Here is a 20,497-nt window from a genome sequence, read left to right as displayed (position 1 = left end):
GATGGATGTCCACCATAGCTTCCCCCCATGACCTAAACTCCAAGGATAATGAGAATGGGAGATGAGGCATCGGCCCCAGGGATTTCAAAAGAGCCTTCGGAGAATGGAAGGCAGATGGACAAGTGATATTTGATATAACAGAGCAAAGGGAACCAGAAGCTAAGTGCCTGCAATGAGGAGAAACTGATGAGAAACTAACCATTTCATTGGAATCCTGGAAGCAATCCTGAGCAAGCCATACTGGCTCAGGAGAGCCATACTCGGGATCTGTAAAATTTCCAGAACATTCTCTCTATGTGGTACAAATATTATATAATTCTGTGCTATTGTCCACCTCCTTCCCACCAAGGGGGTAAATCTGAGGTCACTCATTTTACAGACATTTCTTGAGTACTATACTTATGTCATACACTGTTTTGGGTACAGGGAAATAGGGGTCATCAAAAGAGACAAAGGACCGGCCCAAAAAGGACTTACAGTCTATGGGACCTGGGGTGAAGATATTTGTGAAATAATCATCAAAGTAAATACATAATTAGTAGTAATTAGCAATCATGATAAGCTTAATGAAGAAAAAGTACATGAAGTAGATTGGGGGGGTTGGAAAAGGCTTGAAGATGACAATTGAGCTGAGATGCAGTTTCAGTAGCAGTCATGGGGGAGAGGACTGCAGGAGGAAGGGCATAACAGCACGTGCAAAGGCCCTGTAGCTCAGACGTAGAGAACCAGGCTGGTGAGAAAGAACAATAGGTAAGCTGGTGGAGAACCCGCAGGCCCCTGGGAATCATAGAAACCCAATCCACAGTGACTTAAGAGGGTGGAGGGGAGAAATTTATTGGCTCTCATAATTGAAAAGTCCAGGGAACAACTGACTTAAGATTCAGCCTAAACTGAATGGGGCCCGACTATATTCCTCCCCCTTTCTTCCTCTATCAGCATTTCCTCAGGCGGTTCCCTCCAGGTATCCAGACTTATAGCAAGAGAGGAAGCCTCTAGCCGCAGTCCCCTAGAGGCTCGGCGGCCTATCCTTTGAACGAATCAGTGAGCAGAGATGAGCTGTCCTGATTGGTCAGATCCGTTCATAGAGCAACAGGTGGCGTGAAGGCCCACCGTCCGGGGTGGGGTGGGGGGCGCTGGAGGCAGGCAGGTGGGGTTGGGCGAGGGTTAGATCACAGTGCAGAAGAAGTGAAGAAAACCCAGCAAACGTCCATTTGGAAAGGATTCAGAATTGTCCCGCGAATGTATCAGTGGGCTCATGGGCCTCTTTGCGGAAGTATTTATCCCCGTACAGTCGTCAAGCAAAGGAGACATCTTAAAGGACTCCATTTCATGAAGTATCACCCAATTTATAACTCATAAATTGGGATGCTCGCATTCCCCAATTGTAAAATAAGAGATTGGCCACTTCCATCTAGCTGCCCAACCTTCGATGAATGATTTCATGCGTTATGCTTGTGAAAAACCCAAAGCGATGTTGGAGAGGCAGTGAGGTATACCGGTTAGCTTAGTGCAATCTAGTGCCAGGCCTCCTGGATTGCAATTCTTGTCCACTTAGTCATTTGTCGAATCATTCAGCGTCGGTGTTTCATTTCCCACAGCTGTTAAAATGCCCACTTCATTCTCTTGTGAGGATCAAATAAATTACCGTCAATATATGGTAAGCGCTTGAGAGGACTTGGTCTGACACGTGGTAAATGCTACATATGTGGTCGCTATTATTAGGTTATATATATAAAATAAAGGGTAAACATACTTAAATTATAAGGAATTCGGTCAATGGATACCAAAAACACCAATTCCTTTATAATAAAAGAAGAAAGGAAATAATTACAGTAACAATGGAGCATTTACTATTTGCTAGGAGCTGAGCTGAAAAGCTCTCCAGGCGCTATCTCATTTAATCCTCACGGTGAGGATTAAATCACAATCTCACAATCCATGAGATGGATGCTACTATCATTTCCATTTCTCAGATGAGGAAGTCGAGGCTCGGAGGGGCAAAGTGACTTTGCCCAAGGTTACAGGGCAGGAAAGACTGGAACCCAGACATCTGTAATTCCACACCCTCGCATTCACAGCCACCTGGGCTAGCGCGTCCAAGGGGCCCAATAGGGCTCAGTCCCGCCTATCTCCCCGCCCCTCATGCCAGCCTGGTCCCACCCCTCCAGCTAGACTCTTCGGACGCGCTCCTCCTCTCAGTGGGCCACGCCCACGGCCCCAAGCCAGGTGCCGCCGCAATCCCGGCTCCCGGCCCCGCCCTCTGCCCCGCCCACAGGCCTCGCAGTCGCCGTGGACGCCGTTCTTGCGCATGGAGTCGCCATTTTGGTCCTAGAGAAGCCGCCTGGAGAGCCGGCGCTTTCTTCCTTCGGCAGCCGAGGCTGCGGCGGGGCCGGGGCTGGGGTCGGGGCCAGGTAGGCGGGCGGGAGCCAGCGACGAGTGGCGGCGCGGACCGGCGGGCTCCGGCAGTGCGGGGCGCAGGTGCAAGGGGCGGGGAGCCCCGCGGCGCCGGCTGGCGGACGGGTCGCGCGGTCCTGGGGCGGCGGCTGGGGGGGTACAGCGGGACGACCCCGGCCTCGCGCCCTCCGCCGCCCCTTTCCTCCCTCCCTCCTATCCCGTCCGGGGCCCGCGGGGCTCGGGCTCGGCGCCGTTGGGAGTCGAGCCCTAATTATGGGACCTGCGGCCGGGCCGCTCGGAAACAAGCCTCCAACCCAACCATCTCCGGTCCCTAATTTGAGACGGCCCTTGATTTTAAGTTGATTGGCCTTGCTTGTCGCAGACATTTCTGTTCCCTATAGCCGGTTTTTCTCCCCCCCGCCCCCCCAGAACTCACCCAGGAGGGAGGATCTTGATGTAATTTTTAGATATTATTTTACTGTAAAATGTTTTCCCCCTGTATATTACATTGATGATAAGGATTTTTTTTTCACCCTTTATCTTGATACTGGCGCAGTTTGGGTTGCTTAGCTTTTACAAAGAATAAGGAAATGAGGAATGGGGATTTGGGGCATGAGGAAGTGTGATTTTTAATGTTTGAGAGATTTAAATGCACAAATAAAAATAATTCAGCCACATTATTGAACTCCACTAAATCATACCCTTCTTCCTGTCCGTATTCCTATCCCGACCCGGTCTATACCATTATCACCCAGTTTTGATAAGAGGAGATGAAATTCTCCTACTCACTTACCATAAGGACTTCTGCACAGTCCTGGAGACTTTTTTATTATGTTGAGTATATATTCAGAATTTTACTTAATTACCCCATTACGGATCCTTTCTGCATGTCCATTTTTGCTCTTAAAAAAGTCTTGCAGTGACTATCATGGAACATATATGGCCCTTTCTTCCCCTTGGTATAAATTCCCAAAAGGGGAAATACTGAATCAAAGTTCTGTGTTGTGGTCTTTCTTTAACACTCGATGTAACTTGTTTCCCAAACAAGACATGTTTATTGTAGACATTTTCAAAATCTGGATGTTTGTCCGATCCTGCTCACTGTAATGCCGATTTCGGCCGGGGGAGTCCAGTCATTTTCTGTGCTGTTGAGAAATGAGCTGTGCACACAACTGTCTGTGCTCCAAGTCAGACTGAAACTGAGCTCATGTCTGCTGCTTAGAGGCCATGTAGACCTGAGCACATTTCTTCATCTCAAAGCCTCATTTCCCCATGTGTAAAATGGGTTCTCGTCTGGTGCCTGCTTTATTGAGTTGTCCTGGGAATTCAGAGCACTCAGAAAGTGATGTTGGCCGTAAGAAAACGTGCTGATGGAGAGATGGGCCAAGTGCCTGGGATCACAGAGGCATAGAGGATTAATTCAGCTTAGGTTTTGCCCTACTAATTCTCTTCAGCACTGGTATAAAAAGAATTTTTTTTTTTTTTGAGTGAGGGACATCGCTAATAAAAATAATCATTCTTTGAACTTTACGATGCCTTCTAGTTCTATTTGTTAATCCTTGCAACTGGACCAGGTCAGACTTTACTCAACACATGTTTGTTGATTGACAAGTATCATGGAGCCTCTTTGATGTGCCGGGTCCTAGGCTCTGGCGTACAGTAGAGAACATAATGGCGAGGAAAAAAATCTCAGAGAAAAAAAATCTCTGCTGTCTGGACGTTATTTATTTATTTATTTTTAAAAGATTTTTTTTTTTTTTTTTTTTTTTTAAAGATTTTATTTATTTATTTGATAGAGAGATCACAAGCAGGCAGAGAGGCAGGCAGAGAGAGAGGAGGAAGCAGGCTCCCTGCTGAGCAGAGAGCCCGATACGGGGCTCGATCCCAGGACTCCGAGATCATGACCTGAGCCGAAGGCAGCGGCTTAACCCACTGAGCCACCCAGGCGCCCCTATTTTTAAAAGATTTTATTTATTTATTTGACAGAGAGAGATCACAAGTAGGCAGAGGCAGGCAGAGAGAGAGGGGGAAGCAGGCTCCCCGCTAAGCAGAGAGCCTGATGTGGGGCTCGATCCCAGGACCCTGGGATCATGACCTGAGCCAAAGGCAGAGGCTTTAACCCACGGAGCCACCCAGGCACCCCCTGGACCTTATTTTTAAGCTGGTTTTACCGAGCATCTGTCTCTGTTGTCAGAAAGGGAGAGGCACAGGCCTGGCAAGGCCAAGGGACTTCCCCAAGCACTGGTAGCTAGTGACTGTGGAAAACAGACCCAAGACCACCCTCCTCCTCCAGCATCTTTAGATAGGAGGTTTTTGTACAGTGGGCACTTTGGAGGAAAAGCTGGAGGGAAAATGTCACAGTCTAATGCGAGCCTTCCTCATCCGAGATCTGGAGAAGTGGTTTTGAAATGATGGCTGGCAACATGCAAAGCGAGTGGTCTTTCCCTGTGAATTCATTCATGAGACCTAACAGGTTGTCAAGTCTCATTCAAAGATGAGCAGGATTTGCTTTTTGAAAGGTGTCGAAATTCTCTTTAAAGGGTATGTTTTCATACGTGTTATAAATAATTCTCACACATCCTAGAGTACATTTAGGATAAATGTAAAAGCAACTGTAGTTTATAAAGCTTTGTGCTGATCAGCCACCTGCCAGCCCCGTCCTGGTGATGATGTTTCCGAGGATAATCTTCTAAAACTCACTTTTCTGGAAGCTTGGTAAAGAGCACAGCTTGCATTTCCAGTAGGGAAAAGCAGAACCAAAACTACCAACAGCCCTTAGGTTTGAACATCTTGTGGAATGTGGAGTCATGGTCACAGAACATGACTGTACCAATAACCATATCCAAACGGACTCCCCTACCAGTGCCATTTCTGATGGCGGTCTCAGGTTGGGTTTCTGTTCTAGAAACCCGGTATCTGAAGACGGGGACTTAAGAGGCCACGGTCAGTGGTGAAGGGCATTTAAACTGTGACCAGTAAGGACAGGCTCCAGGAAGTAACCTGGAGAAGAGAATACAGAGCTAAGAGAGCCTTCTAGAGACAGGTCGAGCACTGCCCTGCGGCAAAGGAATTTGATGTTTCTTGTAAATTACCAAGGGAAGGACAAGGACCAGTGGGTGGTGACCGCAGGGAGAGGAAGTGAGCATGTTCTAAGGAAGAGTTTGGAATGGATGGGCCCTGAGGATGTGGACACAGTCTCTGGAGCTCTTCAAGGGGCTGGAGTGGTTTCTTAGTGGGAGTCCTGTAGATGGCCCATTAACCTATAAGAGCTCTTTCTACCCTCAGATGCTTTCGTTCTGAGTGTTCCAAGCCCTCTCAGGAATGCTGTGGACTTTAAGAAGCTTCTTATTTAACGTTTGGGGGATGAAAAAAGATGGCCACCGCATGTGTATTACTGTACTCATTCAGGAGAAAATAAAAATATTAACAGTTGATTCCTACGTAGCTTCCATTTACCAAGCAGATCCTCAATGTGGGACACTTTGTTAAGTGCCATACAGAGTTAATTTTACAGTGATCCTGTAAGGGCTGTATTTGTGTATCATAGGGAGGAGGGAACTGAGGCAAAGAGAGATTAATTTATGCAAGGCCTCCCAGGGAGCCAAATAGGAGCCAAGATGCAAACAAGAGCTTGACTCCAAAGCCTGTATTTATAACTACAGGAAAACAAGTTTTCTCTGCCAGTACCTTGTGTTCCTAAACACAGACATACAGTGGTTGAGAGACAGTGTTGGAAGATACTTAAGATCTCTTCCAACTTGGAATATTGAAGATGTTCTTTCTTTCCTGTAGACCAGCCACTCTGTCCTACACTACACCATAAAGCAGGGGTCAGCTGACTTTCTGTAAAGCACCAGATAAGCAGCGTTTTCAGCTTGATGGCCGGCACTCAACTCCATCATTGAATCCATGGACAGTTGGTAGGCAGTGAGCGTGGCCATGTTCCAATACAGTTTTACGTACAGAAATAGCATTTGGAGGACTTGGTTTGGCCCGTGGGCTGTAGTCGGCTGATGCCTGCTCCTGAGCCACACCTTCCGTGGAAGGCATCACTAACTAGCTCTCCTTGGTCTCCTTAGGGCTTTGGCCATCTGTGCCTGTGTTTTAGTTTTTAATTCACAGGATGTAGGTAAATTTCACTGGCCTGCTCCCCGTTTCCCACGGCAGCATGCCCAGGAAGAAGCACTCTGTGGGGAAATGTGCTTTCCTGGCCTGCTTGTGTGTCCATACCTGTAAATTGCACCAGCCCCAGGCCCCAGTGGTTCTCTTCTCGAAGTTACCGCTGAGAGACACCCACATGCACTCGGAGGCCTGTTTAGGATAGTGACCCACTTAAAGGCGGCATCTCCAGTATCATGGAGTATTAGTAGCAGTTAAAAAGGACCCGATGGGCATATATTTTGTAACCCTGGGCTGTCAAAATACATCGTTTGAAATGTATTTTTGTCCAATTTTTTATGGAGGGTGGGCCATGTGTGAATGCGTGAAGGTCTGATGGTGTCTGTATCAAAGTAGTAAGAATTGTCCATTCCGGGATGGTGGGTGGGAAGGGGCCTGGAATGGGGGGACTGGTGACTTTAGCCTAAACTTTGGTCCTGGTTTCATTTTTTTCCAAGGAGAATATGTTTGTGTATTACTCATGTAATTAAAATGGAAGAACAGCATAAAAGAGCCACTCGGCCTCATCCCTTTCTCAATCTTCACCAGCCTTCCCGGGACCATCCCACGGAAAGCTACAGACCGAGCAAGCACAGTGGGCTTGCTGGGAACATGCCCCCATGCCCTGTGGCCTATGAGATGTTGCTGGGACACCTAAGTCTGGCACCTTCCTTGCGTGATAAGGACACAGCCCAGAGAGTGGAAGGTGAAAGGGCATGTGAATGGCCCGTGGGATGACTGTCCCAGCTCTGATGACTTTGAGGCTGGGGGCTTTTCTGTCCATGCCCTGTCAGCTGGGTGGTCTGTTCCCTTGCCCTCAGGGTTATTTTTGGCTGGCTTTAGGTTCCAGTTCAGGAAAGTGCAGGTGGCAGGGTCACCTTAGACATGGCTCAGGGCATCAGAGAGGCCCCTGGCAGCCCAGAGGGAGGGCTTTGGGGTAAACAGTTATTATAGGAGAAGCTGGGCATAGGTGTGTTATTTATTCATCATTTAAGGGTCGCTCAGTCCATGTCCTTGCTAATGGCTCTGCCATTTTTCTGTGTGTTAATCCAGGAGGAATATTGTTGTCAGAGAATAACAGGAGGTTGTCCATAATTGACTTTAAGCAGCAAAACAGTAAAACTCTGAGCACTTCAGCTCCGCCTTTCTTGTAAGTTTGTCATTTATTCCCAGTGGTCATGAAAACTAGCGAAATCATATAGTAACATATTTCTATAAATTCGGAGCCCTAAAGATCCACACAAACTTCTTATTTGTTCATGCATAGATGTAATGTAAGAGACTCCATCAGTGAACACTAATCTCCTTCAGCTTAACTCATTTGCTATTTAAGGAAAGAAGTTCATTCAGGTGCATTTTACTATTTTCTGGCCATTATTCATATTCTCTTAATCCTCCTAGGCTCTGAGAATTGGAAAACCAAGAAGGTTTTGATGTTTTGTGTGGCGCCACCTGAATTGGAAACCAAGATGAACATAACCAAAGGAGGTCTGGTGTTGTTTTCAGCAAATTCTAATTCCTCGTGTATGGAGCTCTCAAAGAAGATTGCCGAGTGAGTTATAATCGTACCATTAAGATCCACAGCCATTCTGTGCTGTTTTGACCCTGGTGATTGGAAGAGCTCTGGTTGTTAAACTTAAGAGCAGATTATATATTAAGGGCTAACATTTTTGTAAACCGTTGTGACTCCCTGTGTGTTCGTTAAAAACACATTTATTGAGTCTCTGTGAGTGCCTGGGAGTGTGTTAGGTGCCACATGTCTATAGAATTACTTGACTCTAAGGAACAGTGCAGCATATTCTGGATGAAAATAGTTTATCTAGATTACAGTTCAGTATGGTCTTAGTTATTTATTAAATAAAGATTCGCCAGGAACGAATATTGCACTGTATGTTAGCTAACAAAATTTTAAATTAAAAAAAAAAATAGAGAAGAATAAATGAAGATTGAACACCCTCCTGGGTACTGGGCCTTGATCTAGATATTGAGGATTAATGGTGAACAAACCAGTCAAGATCCTTCCTTCTTATATTTAGTTGGGGAGCCAGACAAGAAGGAAGTCAACAAAACAAAATTTCAGGTGGTGATCAGAAGCGTGAAGAAAACAGTGTGAAAGAAATGATTTGGGCAGGTTGTTCTGCTTTAGCTTGGGGGCTCTGGTGAAACTTTTAAACCGAGGGGATGATATGTGAATTGAGAAACCCTCTAGGCAGAGGGGACAGAAGGTGCAAAGGCCCTGAGGTGTGCAGCAGGAGGTGTTGGTATGGCCCAGGAGCACGGCTAGAGGGCAGAGAGCACAAGGAAATGGTTGGTGAGGCAGGCTGAGCAGAACTCTGGAGGCCTTTTTGGGGTCGGTGTGGGGGGAGGTAGGGGGTTAGGTGTGACATAGTGGCAATGACAGAACAATAGCATATCCACTTTTAATTTTATAATAAGAGTGCCTCTGTTTTATTTTGGTTTATCTTTTTATGAATTTGTGAAGCATCCTCAAGTTGTAAAGATGTTGGATGGATAGATTCTGTCTCTGTTACGTTTTCAACTTTTCCCCCCTTTCTCTTCTTCAGGCGACTGGGGGTGGAGATGGGCAAAGTGCAGGTTTACCAGGAGCCTAACAGAGGTGAGCTATCTGGGATGTGCGTTACGTTGATCCTTTCGTGGCATGTGACATGCTGGCTCAGGCCTGTATCCTCCACTCTTGAAACAGTTGGACCCAGTGGCCGGTTAGTTCTGCAAGAAGTCTGGCGGGCAAGGTGGTGAGAGTGGTGCTTTAGCTCCTACTGATACCAGCTGGATATACAGCTTGTGGGGCCTTGAACTCCAGGTCTCAGACCTCATCCAGTAAAAACCACAGAGATGCGTGCAACTGGTCCACCGAACGGAAATTCAGCAGTTGTCTGAGTTTATGTCCCTTAGGCGGGATGAGAAAACCTCGTGTGGCCACAGTATTAATTGGTTGTTATTCCTTTTTTTTTTAAAGATTTATTTATTTAGGAGAGCGAGGAGAGAGCGCACAAGTGGGAAGGGAAGAGGGAGAGGGAGAGAGAATTTCAAGCAGGTCCCATGGAGGGCTTGGAGCTTTGTAAACTGCAAATGATTTAATCTGCAGCTAAGGGGGACTGCATGATGTCCTTCTTGTAGTCTGGAAGGGAGGGTGAGGGAGGGCTGGTGGTGGAAGGCCCAGCAGAAGGTTGATCCACCCTCCGGGTTCATGAATGAGGACAGAGAAAATATTTGATGTCCACTGGGAAAGGGCAGGAATTGCCATTTGTGGATTCCTCACTGTTACCGAATCTTAAAGAACTGTGTTCAGGGGTGATATTAGATACGGGTCCCCAGACTAGCAGAGTCAGGATTCAAACCCAGAACTCCCTCAATCTAAGGCTCATTTTCTTTCCTTGGTACCATATTCCTTTATAAACACATATTCTGTTTTTTCCCACATTTTTATTTTTTATTTTTTTAACGATTTTATTTATTTATTTGACAGAGATCACAAGCAGGCAGAGAGGCAGGCAGAGAGAGTGGGGGAAGCAGGCTCCCTGCTGAACAGAGAGCCCTAGGCGGGGCTTGATCCCAGGACCCTGAGATCATGACCTGAGCCAAAGGCAGAGGCTTAACCCACTGAGCCACCCAGGTGCCCCTGCTTTTTAATGAAAATGTTCAGACTTATAAAAAGGTTGAGAGAGTAGTGCAGTGAGTATAGGTATGTATGTTTGCTACTTGGGTTCAACAGGTAACATTTTGCAAGATGGATATGTATGGGTGGAACGTTTTGAAAGTAAGTTGCAAGCATCATGTCACTTAAGCCCTGAATGCTTGACCATGCTTCTGGAGAATAAGCACTTTCTCCTGCATGAATACACTATTGTTGTCACACTTAAAGGAATTAATGATTATTCTCTAATTATCTAATATCCAGTCTATATTCAAATTTCCCTAGTTGTCCTGGAGAGCCTTTTTTTTTTTTTCCCCAACTAGGATTCTTGGCTCAAGCAATACTTTTTTATGCCTGTAGTTTCCCCTAATCTACAACAGCTCTTTTCTTCGCATGACATTGACTTTGAAGAATGTCGCATTCTGCATTTGTCTAATTGTGGCTGATTACATGTTTTTTGAGAGTAGGGATGTTGGACCTTAATTCATCTGTAGTCTCAGAACATTATTATAACATTTATTACCTAGTAAAGTTTTTTTGGCAATGATTTTATTTTTTATTTGTGAGAGAGAGAAAACATGAACATACAAGCAGAGGGAGAGGGATAAGCAGGCTCCCTGAGCAGGGAGTCTGACATGGCGCTTGATCCCAAGACCCTGGGAATATGACCTGAGCCGAAGGCAGATGCTTAACCAAGTGAGCCACCCCCGCATCTCATCTAATAAGTTCTTAATTGTGACGGTTTTATGAATGAGTAATTTCCCTTAGAGATACTGTCCTCAGAGAAGTAAGAAGGATAGATTTACTTGTTCCAAGTCAGAAATGGAATTCTTTTTGAAGCACGTTATGTAACCCAACTTGTTTAAAAAGTGTGATTGGGGGCACTTGGGTGGCTCAGTTGGTTAAGCCTCTGACTCTTGATTTCAGCTCAGGTCATGATCTCAGGGTCATGAGATCAAGCCTCATGTCGGGCTCTGTGCTGGGCGTGGAGCCTGCTTGTCCTCTCTTTCCCTGTCCCTCTGTTCCTCTTCTCCCTCACTCCCCACTCTAAAAAAAGTAAAAAGTGTGATTAATGCCAGTGTTTTCATCATCCTTTACAGCACCTAAGACCTTATGAGTTTCTTTAGGAGTTCGTTTCTATATTTTATAATATATTTTATAATATTGGGGATGAAGCAGATTTTTTTAAAAAAGGTAAATTATATGTCTTTTCCACCCCTCTCCCCCTTTTTTCCTTTTCCTGCCAGAAACAAGAGTACAGATTCAAGAATCCGTGAGGGGCAAGGATGTTTTCATCATCCAGACTGTCTCAAAGTGAGTCCTTATCCAACATACATGATGTCGATCTCTAGGTTTTTCTTTGTGGGTATGAGTGTTTAAGATCATTTGAAAACTGGTATGCCTTACTCTGCTAATTTTTCTGACATAACTGTTGACTTCCACGTGTTCTTTCGTGTTCTTGAAAGATGGAAGTAACCAAGTCTTGGAGTAGATGTTCTTAATGAAAATAGAACCTATTACTGGGGCGCCTGGGTGGCTCAGTGGTTAAAGCCTCTGGCTTCGGCTCAGGTCATGATCCCAGGGTCCTGGGATCGAGCCTCACATCGGGCTCTCTGCTCAGCAGAGAGCCTGCCTCCTCCTCCTCTCTCTCTCTGCCTGCCTCTCTGCCTACTTGTGATCTGTCAAATAAATAAAAAAATCTTAAAAAAAAAAAAGAAAATAGAACCTATTACATTGCCTCTCCATAGCCAGAATTTGGTAAAACTCACAGGAAAGCTCTTCTAGTTCCCCCAAAAAGGCAGAAGGAGAGGTGTTTACTTATTTGGGGTTCTTAAAGCTTCGACTGCAGGCAATTTAAAAAATGATCACTAGTTCTTATTTTGTTGTATAGATAAATGAGTAGAGAAGATAAAAGAATGCATTGAAGAAATATGTATTCCTGGCTGGCGTGACGTTTGACAAATGTGTGTTCTGGAAATTGTCACAACTGTATTAGCTGGGTGTGGAGGAATCAGTGCGGTGAGGTTGTCTGCATTTTTTGATCAAAGACCGCTCTGTCCGCAGATGTCCCCCGCATGTCCCCATATGTGAAAGTTCTTCACTCAGGGTGGTTTTCAGTAATGTCTGGAAATCACTTTGTATGGGGCATCGTTTTTTAGCTTTGATTCACCTACATTTTGAACGTCTGTCCTGGTCTTTGGTTCGTGGGGATGAAATCTCTGACTCTTCTGGGAAAGAGGAGTTGAGGGTGACCTGTCGTGGCATCTCAAGCCCTCCTGGGAGCGTGTGTGATCATAAGAAGGGACAGGGTGGCTGGCCTTTGCCAGGGTTCCCTTGTTTCATTTCCCCTGTGCCATTAAGCAGCCTCGGCAGACCGGGGCTAGGAGGCACTGCCATCTTCCGTCGCCCGCCAGCTGATGGGCGGGGGTGCTGGTGGGGAGCTCCCCTGTGCCCACACCTGCCCTTCACCCTCCAGCAGTGGGTGGGGAAAGCGCAGAGCGCAGAATGACTTAGGACTTACGTCTTATGTCGCTTCTGGCTTCTGGCTGTCTGCGGTACTTTTACCTCCTTACAGACACTTGTGAGTCCATTTGGATAAATGTACAGAAGTCGCTTGTGTTACACATGGGGATAGGTGGGCCTTGAAGGTCAAATTGAACTTGGGATTCGGGGCTTCAGCAGCGTGGCTCGTGTACTCTTTCCTGTTTCCAGGCCCTTCCATCCCTCTCCTTTTCTTTCTTTTTGGTTTATTTCAACACTTATCGTTCTGCCCCTACCTCTTGTTGGTCTCTTATTCCCATAGCTAAAACCGTCTGCATGTCTTGTTTTTGCATTGTTCTAAACCATGACCTTGGACGAGCTCGGGGATTCTTAGTCTTGCCAGGTTGTAGAGAGCCTGGCCATCAGGGTCTTTGTGAAATACTTAACACTGAGATTTGATGTCGTCAGAAACATCTTATCTCTCGTTTTAGGTCAGACTAATGGTGGACGCTAAAAGTATTAGAAACGTTTTAAATGAAGAAAATGCTGTCCCTTAGCTTTCCTTTTCTGGTCATTCAGACAAGGTCATGATTTGAGGTTAGCCTTTCAGCAGCTTCCCTAAAAACGGTGCCCCAGCAAGCATGGCTTAGGACCCTTGTTGTAACTCTGCGCCCACTCTTGGGTCCTCTTCTCCTCCTCTTTCACACATAGTGCTATCCTGAAAGCCTTCAGACATCGGGGCAGATATTAACAGAGAATCCACTCACCCACGTGTTCTGTGTCTCCCTTCACTCATTCATTCATTAACAAATATTGATTGAATGTCTGCTGTGTGCCAGACACCATTCCAGGTGTGCAAGACGCACGAATGATTAAAACAGATAAAGACCCTGTCCTCATGGAGTCTATTATCTGAGACATGCAGCTAACCCAATAAGTAGATTGTCTAGTTGGTGAGAAGATGATGGGTGGCATGGGAAAAAAAAAACGACCTTCAAAGAAAACAAAACAAAACACCTTAACGGCACGGCAGGGGATTAGGAGTGATGGTGGGGAGTGGAGAGGGGGCAGGCGGGGCAGGCCTCCGTGAGCAGGTGACATTTGCCCCATACTGGAAGCCTGTAGGGATGTAAGCCAGGTGGCCAGTGGGGGCAGGGGGAGGAGAGCTTTCCAGTCCTGGAGAGCACCTATGGTACAGGACCTCGGGCAGGAGGGAGGACTGACAAGGCGTCGAGTGTGGCTGGACTGAGGTGTTAGCAGAGGGTGAACGAGCGGAGAGCGGAGAGGTGGGATGGCAGGCAGATCAGGAAGAGGCCTTGGGAGCCATGGTGGAACCATGGGCTATATGGGAAAGCATTTCTGGGTCTTGAGCATAGAATGCCTGATGTGGGGGCGCCTGGGTGGCTTCAGTGGGTTAGGCTGCTGCCTTTGGCTCAGGTCATGATCTCGGGGTCCTGGGATCGAGCCCTGCATCGGGCTCTCTGCTCAGCAGGGAGGCTGCTTCCTCCTCTTTCTCTGCCTGCCTCTCTGCCTGCTTGTGATCTCTCTCTGTCAAATAAATAAATAAAAAATCTAAAAAAAAAAAAAAAAGAATGCCTGATGTGACTTGCCCTTGAAGATGACCGGGATGCCATGGGCCACAGAGGGACTGCTGGGGAGCAGGGAGGCCTCTGGTGGCAGGCCGTCCCGGTCACTTGCTTGACGGGGAGCGTGGCCCGGCCCCAGCACAGCCCTGCAGCTGTGCAGCGGTGAGATGCTCTAACCTTCGGGAGGGGAGAACAGTGAAGGGCGCCTTGTTTTTGTCCTGAGTAAGCTAGAGGAGTAGTGTCGCCATCAACCACGATGGAAAAGGTTTTGTGATAAAGCAGGCTTTGGGGGCAAAGAGCAGTTCATTTGGGGGTGTTAAGTGTTGAGGTGTTTTTAAAGACACTGGAGTAGCTCTGTCGTCACATAGCGGTTGGATTTGCTGGACTGGGGTTGAGAAGAGAATCCTGGCCTGGGGCTGTGAGCCGGAGTCTCCAGCTTCTGGAATGCTGTGAAACTAGACGAGAAGCCCAGGGAAGAGGGGAGGCCCAAGGGGGCGCACACGAATGATTGTTGGGCAGGAAGGTGGGGAGGAGGGGAACTAGCGAACAAAGCCAAGTAGCGCAGAACAAGAGAGCAGTTCTAGAAGCCGAGTGGGTCAGGCAGAGTGAACAGCCGTGAGAGCTGCTGCCCACAGCTCAGGTGAGAGGAGGAGGAGAATTGTCCTTGGATCTGGGCACATAGAGGTCATGGATGACCTGGATTGGCCCGAGTTTGGGTGAGAGCGAGACAGTGAGTGTAGACAACGGTCCTGAGATGTATACACAGGGGAGCAAAGAGTAGGGTCGTGGGAAAAGTGGCCTCCAGTCGTTTCTAAGGGAACAACAGTGTTTCTAGGCCGATGGGTACAAGCCAGGGAAGTGTTCTGAGCTGATGGAGGATGCAGTCGGGGAGAATGGCTGGAGTCCCATCTTCCAGTAGGCTGTGGGGGGGAGTTGGGGGGCAGGGGGTGGTTAGGGCGTCATCAGGAGGGCTAACTGCAGAGTAAGTTTGGTGTGGAAAGTTTGTCTGTGATGGCGGAGGGCAGGCCGACTTTTAGGGTGCGGCTGCACATGGTGGTGGGAGCCCTTGGAACCTCTGCCTTCTGACTGGGTTCTTCTTTCAGGGAAAAAGGAAGTAGAGTCATTGGCGCGAGGGATTCTGGGAACTTGCTGGTCCGTTTTCTGTGTCTCGAGCCTTGGGTCCCGGTAGAGGCACGAGTAGCACGTTGCTGCCACTTAGTGGGAACAGGGAGATACTAATCCCATGTCTTACGTTCCTCACTGGGGTTTTCTTTCTTGGAATGCAGGGATGTGAACACCACCATCATGGAGCTCCTGATCATGGTGTACGCCTGTAAGACCTCTTGTGCCAAAAGCATCATAGGCGTGATTCCCTACTTCCCTTACAGCAAACAGTGCAAGATGAGAAAGAGAGGCTCCATCGTTTCTAAACTGCTGGCTTCGATGATGTGCAAAGCTGGTGAGAACAGCAGATGCTTGACATTTACTGGGGGCCTGGGCGGTTGATTACCTTAGACATTGTAACCGCTTGTCTTAACTAAATTAGAATACTTAATAGAAAAATGACCGTTTCTAAAGACAGTTAATTTATAACTGTATAGAGAATTCTCTCCTGTTCCCATTCCCCTGAAACACAAAGTTGAGGAGAATGACTCATTTTTCCCTAAGTTCTTTGTTTAAAAAATTACATTGAAATGATGAGTTAAAATTGCATGGAAGTCATTTTTGAAGGGGAAAAGGGCGTTTTGGGAACCAAACTCTAACTTTTGGAACCACGGTAACACGGCAACAACTTTCAGTCTCTTCCCAGGACGGATTGGCTTATTTTGCAAACTGTATGCGTGTTATGCATTTTCAGGTCACATCCTGAGTATCTCCCCCTTGTTTCTAAATAAGCTTCGAACTTGTTACCGTGTGTGTGTGTGTGTGTGTGTGTGTGTGTGTCTAGAGGCCACATATATCCCAAAGCACTGGCACAGAGAGGAAGGGACAAGACAGCCCCCATAGCATTGCATTTGAACACTGCGGAATAAAAGTTCTACTGTAGCATTCCAAAAAAAGCAAAAAAAAAAAAAAAAAAAAAAAGAAAGAGAAATAAGAAAGAAAAGCCATACACCCAAATTTGATGGAAACCGAGCCCCAGCCACCTCAACAGTATAAGCTGTTGAAAAAGTCAGTCTTCAGAGTTTTAAAAGCTGGCTGAAGGGAGCAGGCTAGCTCACCGAACCTTCCAGAAAGATTCTGCTTTGCTCTTCAGGCCTTGATCCTGGCTGGGCCACGAGGTTGACTTCCCTGCTCTTTTGGGCAAGTTTTGCTTTTTTGAAACTTTTCCAATTAGATTTTCCTTAACTTTTCTGGTGATCATATCCTTTATGATCTGGTGATCATATCCTTTAAGGAGCCGGTGGGGGTGAAGGGTCTTCCTTTTCTCCAGAGGTGGGCCTGTGCGGTTTGTTTTCCTATCTTAAGATCAGTATTTGTCTTAATATGGCTTTGCTGTGCCTACTAAGGAAACCTCAAGGAGGTGTAATTTGCTCTAATAGATTATCAGAGACATTTTTTCGTTACTATTATCTTTGCTATTTTAAGACTCTAAATTGTTGTGAAAATCATGTATCTCAGTGTAAGAAAACCACCAGTCTTTCCCTTCTGAGTAGGAAAAAGCCCATTCACCCCCCATGTGTCTCTTCTACTCACACACAGAAGATGTTACTTCTGACTTCGGTCACCAAGTGTGGAGAGGTTTTGCCCTACAGTTAGCAATTCTCCATGAGAATACCAGCTAGCTTTCTTAAAGTTTAAATTCCAGAGACAGCGTCAGATTCCACAAATTAAGGGCTCAGTCCTGGAGATGGTGTCAGATCCCACAGATTAAGGGCTCAGTCCCACAAGACTGACCCCCCCCCTTCCCCCATGCCAACTGCAAGGCCAAGTTGTTGCCTGTGTGTCTAATGTGCTGCAAATCAGAGGTCCCCAGGACCCACTCCTCGCATTTGATTCATTTGCCAGAGCAGCTCACAGAACTCAGGAGAACCGTTCACTTACTGTTGGCCTCTTTATCGTAAAAGCATGTGATAAAGAGTACAGGCGACGTCCAGATGGAAGAGATAAGAAGGTAACAGGATGTGGGGAGGGCTGCGGAGCCCATGACCTCTCAACAGGCACCAGTCTCCCAGCATCCCCACCTGTTCCTCTCCCACCTGGCCGCTCCCCGAAGCCTCTGCTTTCTCAATTATTGACCCCATTCCTAGCCCCTCTGCCCCCACCTCTGGAGAATGGGAGGTGGGGGCTGAGAATTCTAAGCTTCTAATCATAGCTTGGTCTTCCTTGGCCTCCCCATCCAAGAGGCCACCGACAGTCACCTCATCAGAACAAAAGATTCTAATGGAAGCTTTTGAGCACTCTTAGCCCTTAGGAATTTACATGGGTTCCAGGAGCCCTGTGTCAGGAACCAGGGGGCAGAGACCACTCTACAAATTTTCTGTTCTCTCACAGTCTCCTCGAACTCAGAAATCAGAGAAATAAAGAGACTGAGTCTTCTTGATGCCAGAGCAATTTTTTAGTAGCTGTTATATATTGTATCATATTTGTTTAGTTTATACACTGCGGCTGGTTATTGAGCTGTTCATGTGTTTGTGTCTACTTTGTTTCCAAAGGTCTCACTCATCTCATTACTATGGATTTACACCAGAAGGAAATTCAGGGCTTCTTCAATATTCCTGTTGATAATTTAAGAGCTTCTCCCTTCTTACTGCAGTATATTCAAGAAGAGGTGAGCTAGCTGAGACTTCTGCATTTTAATATCCTGTTTAAGATCGCAAAGATACAGTTACATTTCCTTGGGCTGTCTGCAAAGGAGTAAAACTTGGTGTATTCTGCTTAAAGTACTATTTCCTGGGGGCCTGGGTGGCTCAGTGGGTTAAAGCCTCTGCCTTCTGCTCAGGTCATGATCTCAGGGTCCTGGGATTGAGCCCCGTGTTGGGCTCCCTGCTCAGCAGGGAGTCTGCTTCTCCCTCTCTCTCTCCCTCTCTCAAAGAAACAAAATCTTAAAAAAATAATAGTAAGGTACTATTTACTTCACTAAGTGTAATTCAGTGTATTTTAAAATTCTCAATCTGTAATTTATTTCTTTTGCTAAGCTCTTAAAATTGCTGCGTTTTCCTTGGGGTCTCAGGTACCTAGAATTGGACTAGTTGTGGTCATGACGCGTAACTCTCATCCTTGGTCCATGCATGGATCTGGCCCTTGTTTGCTTATCCATTGCTCTGCCTCTCTGTCTGTCTGTCTATAGTGGTCAGCATCTGTGATCCCCCCGCCTAGCAAGAACACTAGATGCGTCATAACCAATGTCCACTCATGTGGTCCTTTTCCGTCATATCCCGCCTGCCACCTCCCACCCAAGGGAGCCACTGTCCTGAATCTCGTTTCGTCGTCCTCTTAGTTTCCTTTGTATATGGTCTTATCTTATATGTATATCCATGTAGAGCTACCATTCAAAGACAAAAACACACACAATATATATTTTTTAACTTTATAAAAAATGGGGCGCCTGCGTGGCTCAGTGAGTTAAGCTTCTGCCTTTGGCTCAGGTTATGATCTCAGGGTCCTGGGATCGAGCCCTGCGGTGGGCTCTCTGCTCGGCGGGGAGCCTGCCTCCCTCTTTCACTCTGCCTGCCTCTCTGCCTACTTGTGATCTCTCTCTGTCAAATAAATAAATAAACACAAAATCTTTAAAAAAAAAAAAAACTTTATAAAAAACGAATCAAAATGTGTAATTTGGGGGGAGTTTGTCACCTGAGATGCCGTCAGTAAGCCGTGTCGTGTGTCCCAGTTCTGACTGCTGAGAGATACTTACCGCGCAGCTTTATCCCAGTTCATTTGTGAGGTTTTTGCCGTTGTGATCGTGCTCCTGCAGGCGCTCTCGTCCGTGTCTCCTGTGGGATGTCAGCAGACGTGCGTCGCTGTCGTAGCCCCAGTGGAGCGTAGCTGGGAGGCATGGCGTGGGAGTGATGGATTTTCCCCAACGCAGTTATGCCGGCTTACCTTCCCGGCAGCTGTGAAACAAGATGGTCTGTGGGTCCATCCTGTGTCAACACTTTCATTACCAGAATTGATGATTTTTGCCGGCTGATTGGCTCTGGTGTGGTGTCCTGGTGTCACTGTGTTGGATGGATCTCGGATGACGTAAGAATATTTCCTGTTCTGGGAAAAAGCCCTGAACGCACTTCTGTTTGTTCCTCACTGGTTTTGTGTGTGTGCTTCTTTTCTGAGCTGCAGGCATCCTGGTTTTTAGTCTGGATTCTAGCCATTTGTTAGTATTGGTCTCATATAGGTCTCTCCATTTGCAGCCTGTAGTTTGCCTTAGGGAGTCTCGATGAGCAGACATGGTCAATTTTTTTTCCTGTGGGGGTGAAACCCATGTAACATACAGTTAACCAGTTTAAGACAAACAGTTCAGTGGTATTTAATACGTGCACGAGCAGTGTTGTACAGATGCCCCCTGTCTAGTTCCAACGCTTTGTCGTCACTCCAGGAGCACACCCTGTACTTGTTAAGTCATCACTCCCCATTCCTGCCTCCCGCCCAGTTCCCTGGCAGCCCCTCGTGTGCTCTCTAGCTCTGGATTTGCCTGCGCCGGACACTTCCCATACGGGGGATCATGCAATATTCAGCCTTTTGTGTTCAGTTTCATTCACTTAGCTTAATGCCTTTGAGGCTTATCAACATGGTGGCAGGGGTCAGGACCTCATTCCTTTTGACGGCTGAATAAGATTCCAGTATGTGTATGTACCACTGCTTATCCACTCATGTACTGATGAACATTTGGGTCGTGTTGTGAACAGTGCACTTTGCACATTCATGTACAGGTTTCTAAACGGACTTATGCTCTTATTGTGGATGTATCTTCCATTTCTTAGACATATACTATGATTGGAATTACTTGATTACATGGTAATTCTGCATTTAATATTTTAAGAAACTGCCGAACTGTTTTTCAGGGTGGCTGTAGCATTTACATTCCAACCAGGAGTGTATAAGATTTTCAACTTCTTCACATCCTTACTGACATTTATTTTTTTATTATAGCCATTCTGGTGGTTTTAAAGTGGTATCCCCTTGTGGTTTTGCTTTGTATTCCCCTAAAGACCAATGATGTTGAGCATCTTTTCATGTGTTTATCGGCCATTTGTATGTCTTCTTTGTGTGTTTTTAAAAAATTTTT

General features: G+C 46.5%; 1 protein-coding gene across 4 annotated transcripts in view; it reads left to right on the top strand.

Moving 5' to 3' along the window:
* Nucleotides 1-2,261: 2,261 nt before the first annotated feature.
* The window catches only part of PRPSAP2 (phosphoribosyl pyrophosphate synthetase associated protein 2), a 48,106-nt gene continuing 29,870 nt past the window's right edge, over nucleotides 2,262-20,497 (top strand). Inside the window, exons 1-8 of one of the 4 annotated variants that reach the window (XM_032841226.1) lie at nucleotides 2,262-2,411; nucleotides 6,187-6,314; nucleotides 7,606-7,702; nucleotides 7,954-8,104; nucleotides 9,117-9,169; nucleotides 11,455-11,521; nucleotides 15,561-15,733; nucleotides 17,931-18,046. In XM_032841226.1, the coding sequence (XP_032697117.1) occupies nucleotides 7,986-8,104; nucleotides 9,117-9,169; nucleotides 11,455-11,521; nucleotides 15,561-15,733; nucleotides 17,931-18,046 (528 nt within the window). In that variant the 5' untranslated portion in view covers nucleotides 2,262-2,411; nucleotides 6,187-6,314; nucleotides 7,606-7,702; nucleotides 7,954-7,985. Of the gene's footprint in view, nucleotides 2,412-6,186; nucleotides 6,315-7,605; nucleotides 7,703-7,953; nucleotides 8,105-9,116; nucleotides 9,170-11,454; nucleotides 11,522-15,560; nucleotides 15,734-17,930; nucleotides 18,047-20,497 lie in introns of those variants that run through there. The other 3 variants (XM_032841225.1, XM_032841227.1, XM_032841228.1) reach the window with 3 other exon arrangements.

Source organism: Lontra canadensis, unplaced genomic scaffold (assembly GCF_010015895.1).
Source record: "Lontra canadensis isolate GAN:19392208 unplaced genomic scaffold, GSC_riverotter_1.0 scaffold122, whole genome shotgun sequence".
In the NCBI taxonomy this organism is placed as follows: Eukaryota; Metazoa; Chordata; class Mammalia; order Carnivora; family Mustelidae; genus Lontra; species Lontra canadensis.
The sequence above is the reverse complement of the archived record's forward strand: the minus strand, read 5'-3'. Positions and strand labels throughout refer to the sequence as shown.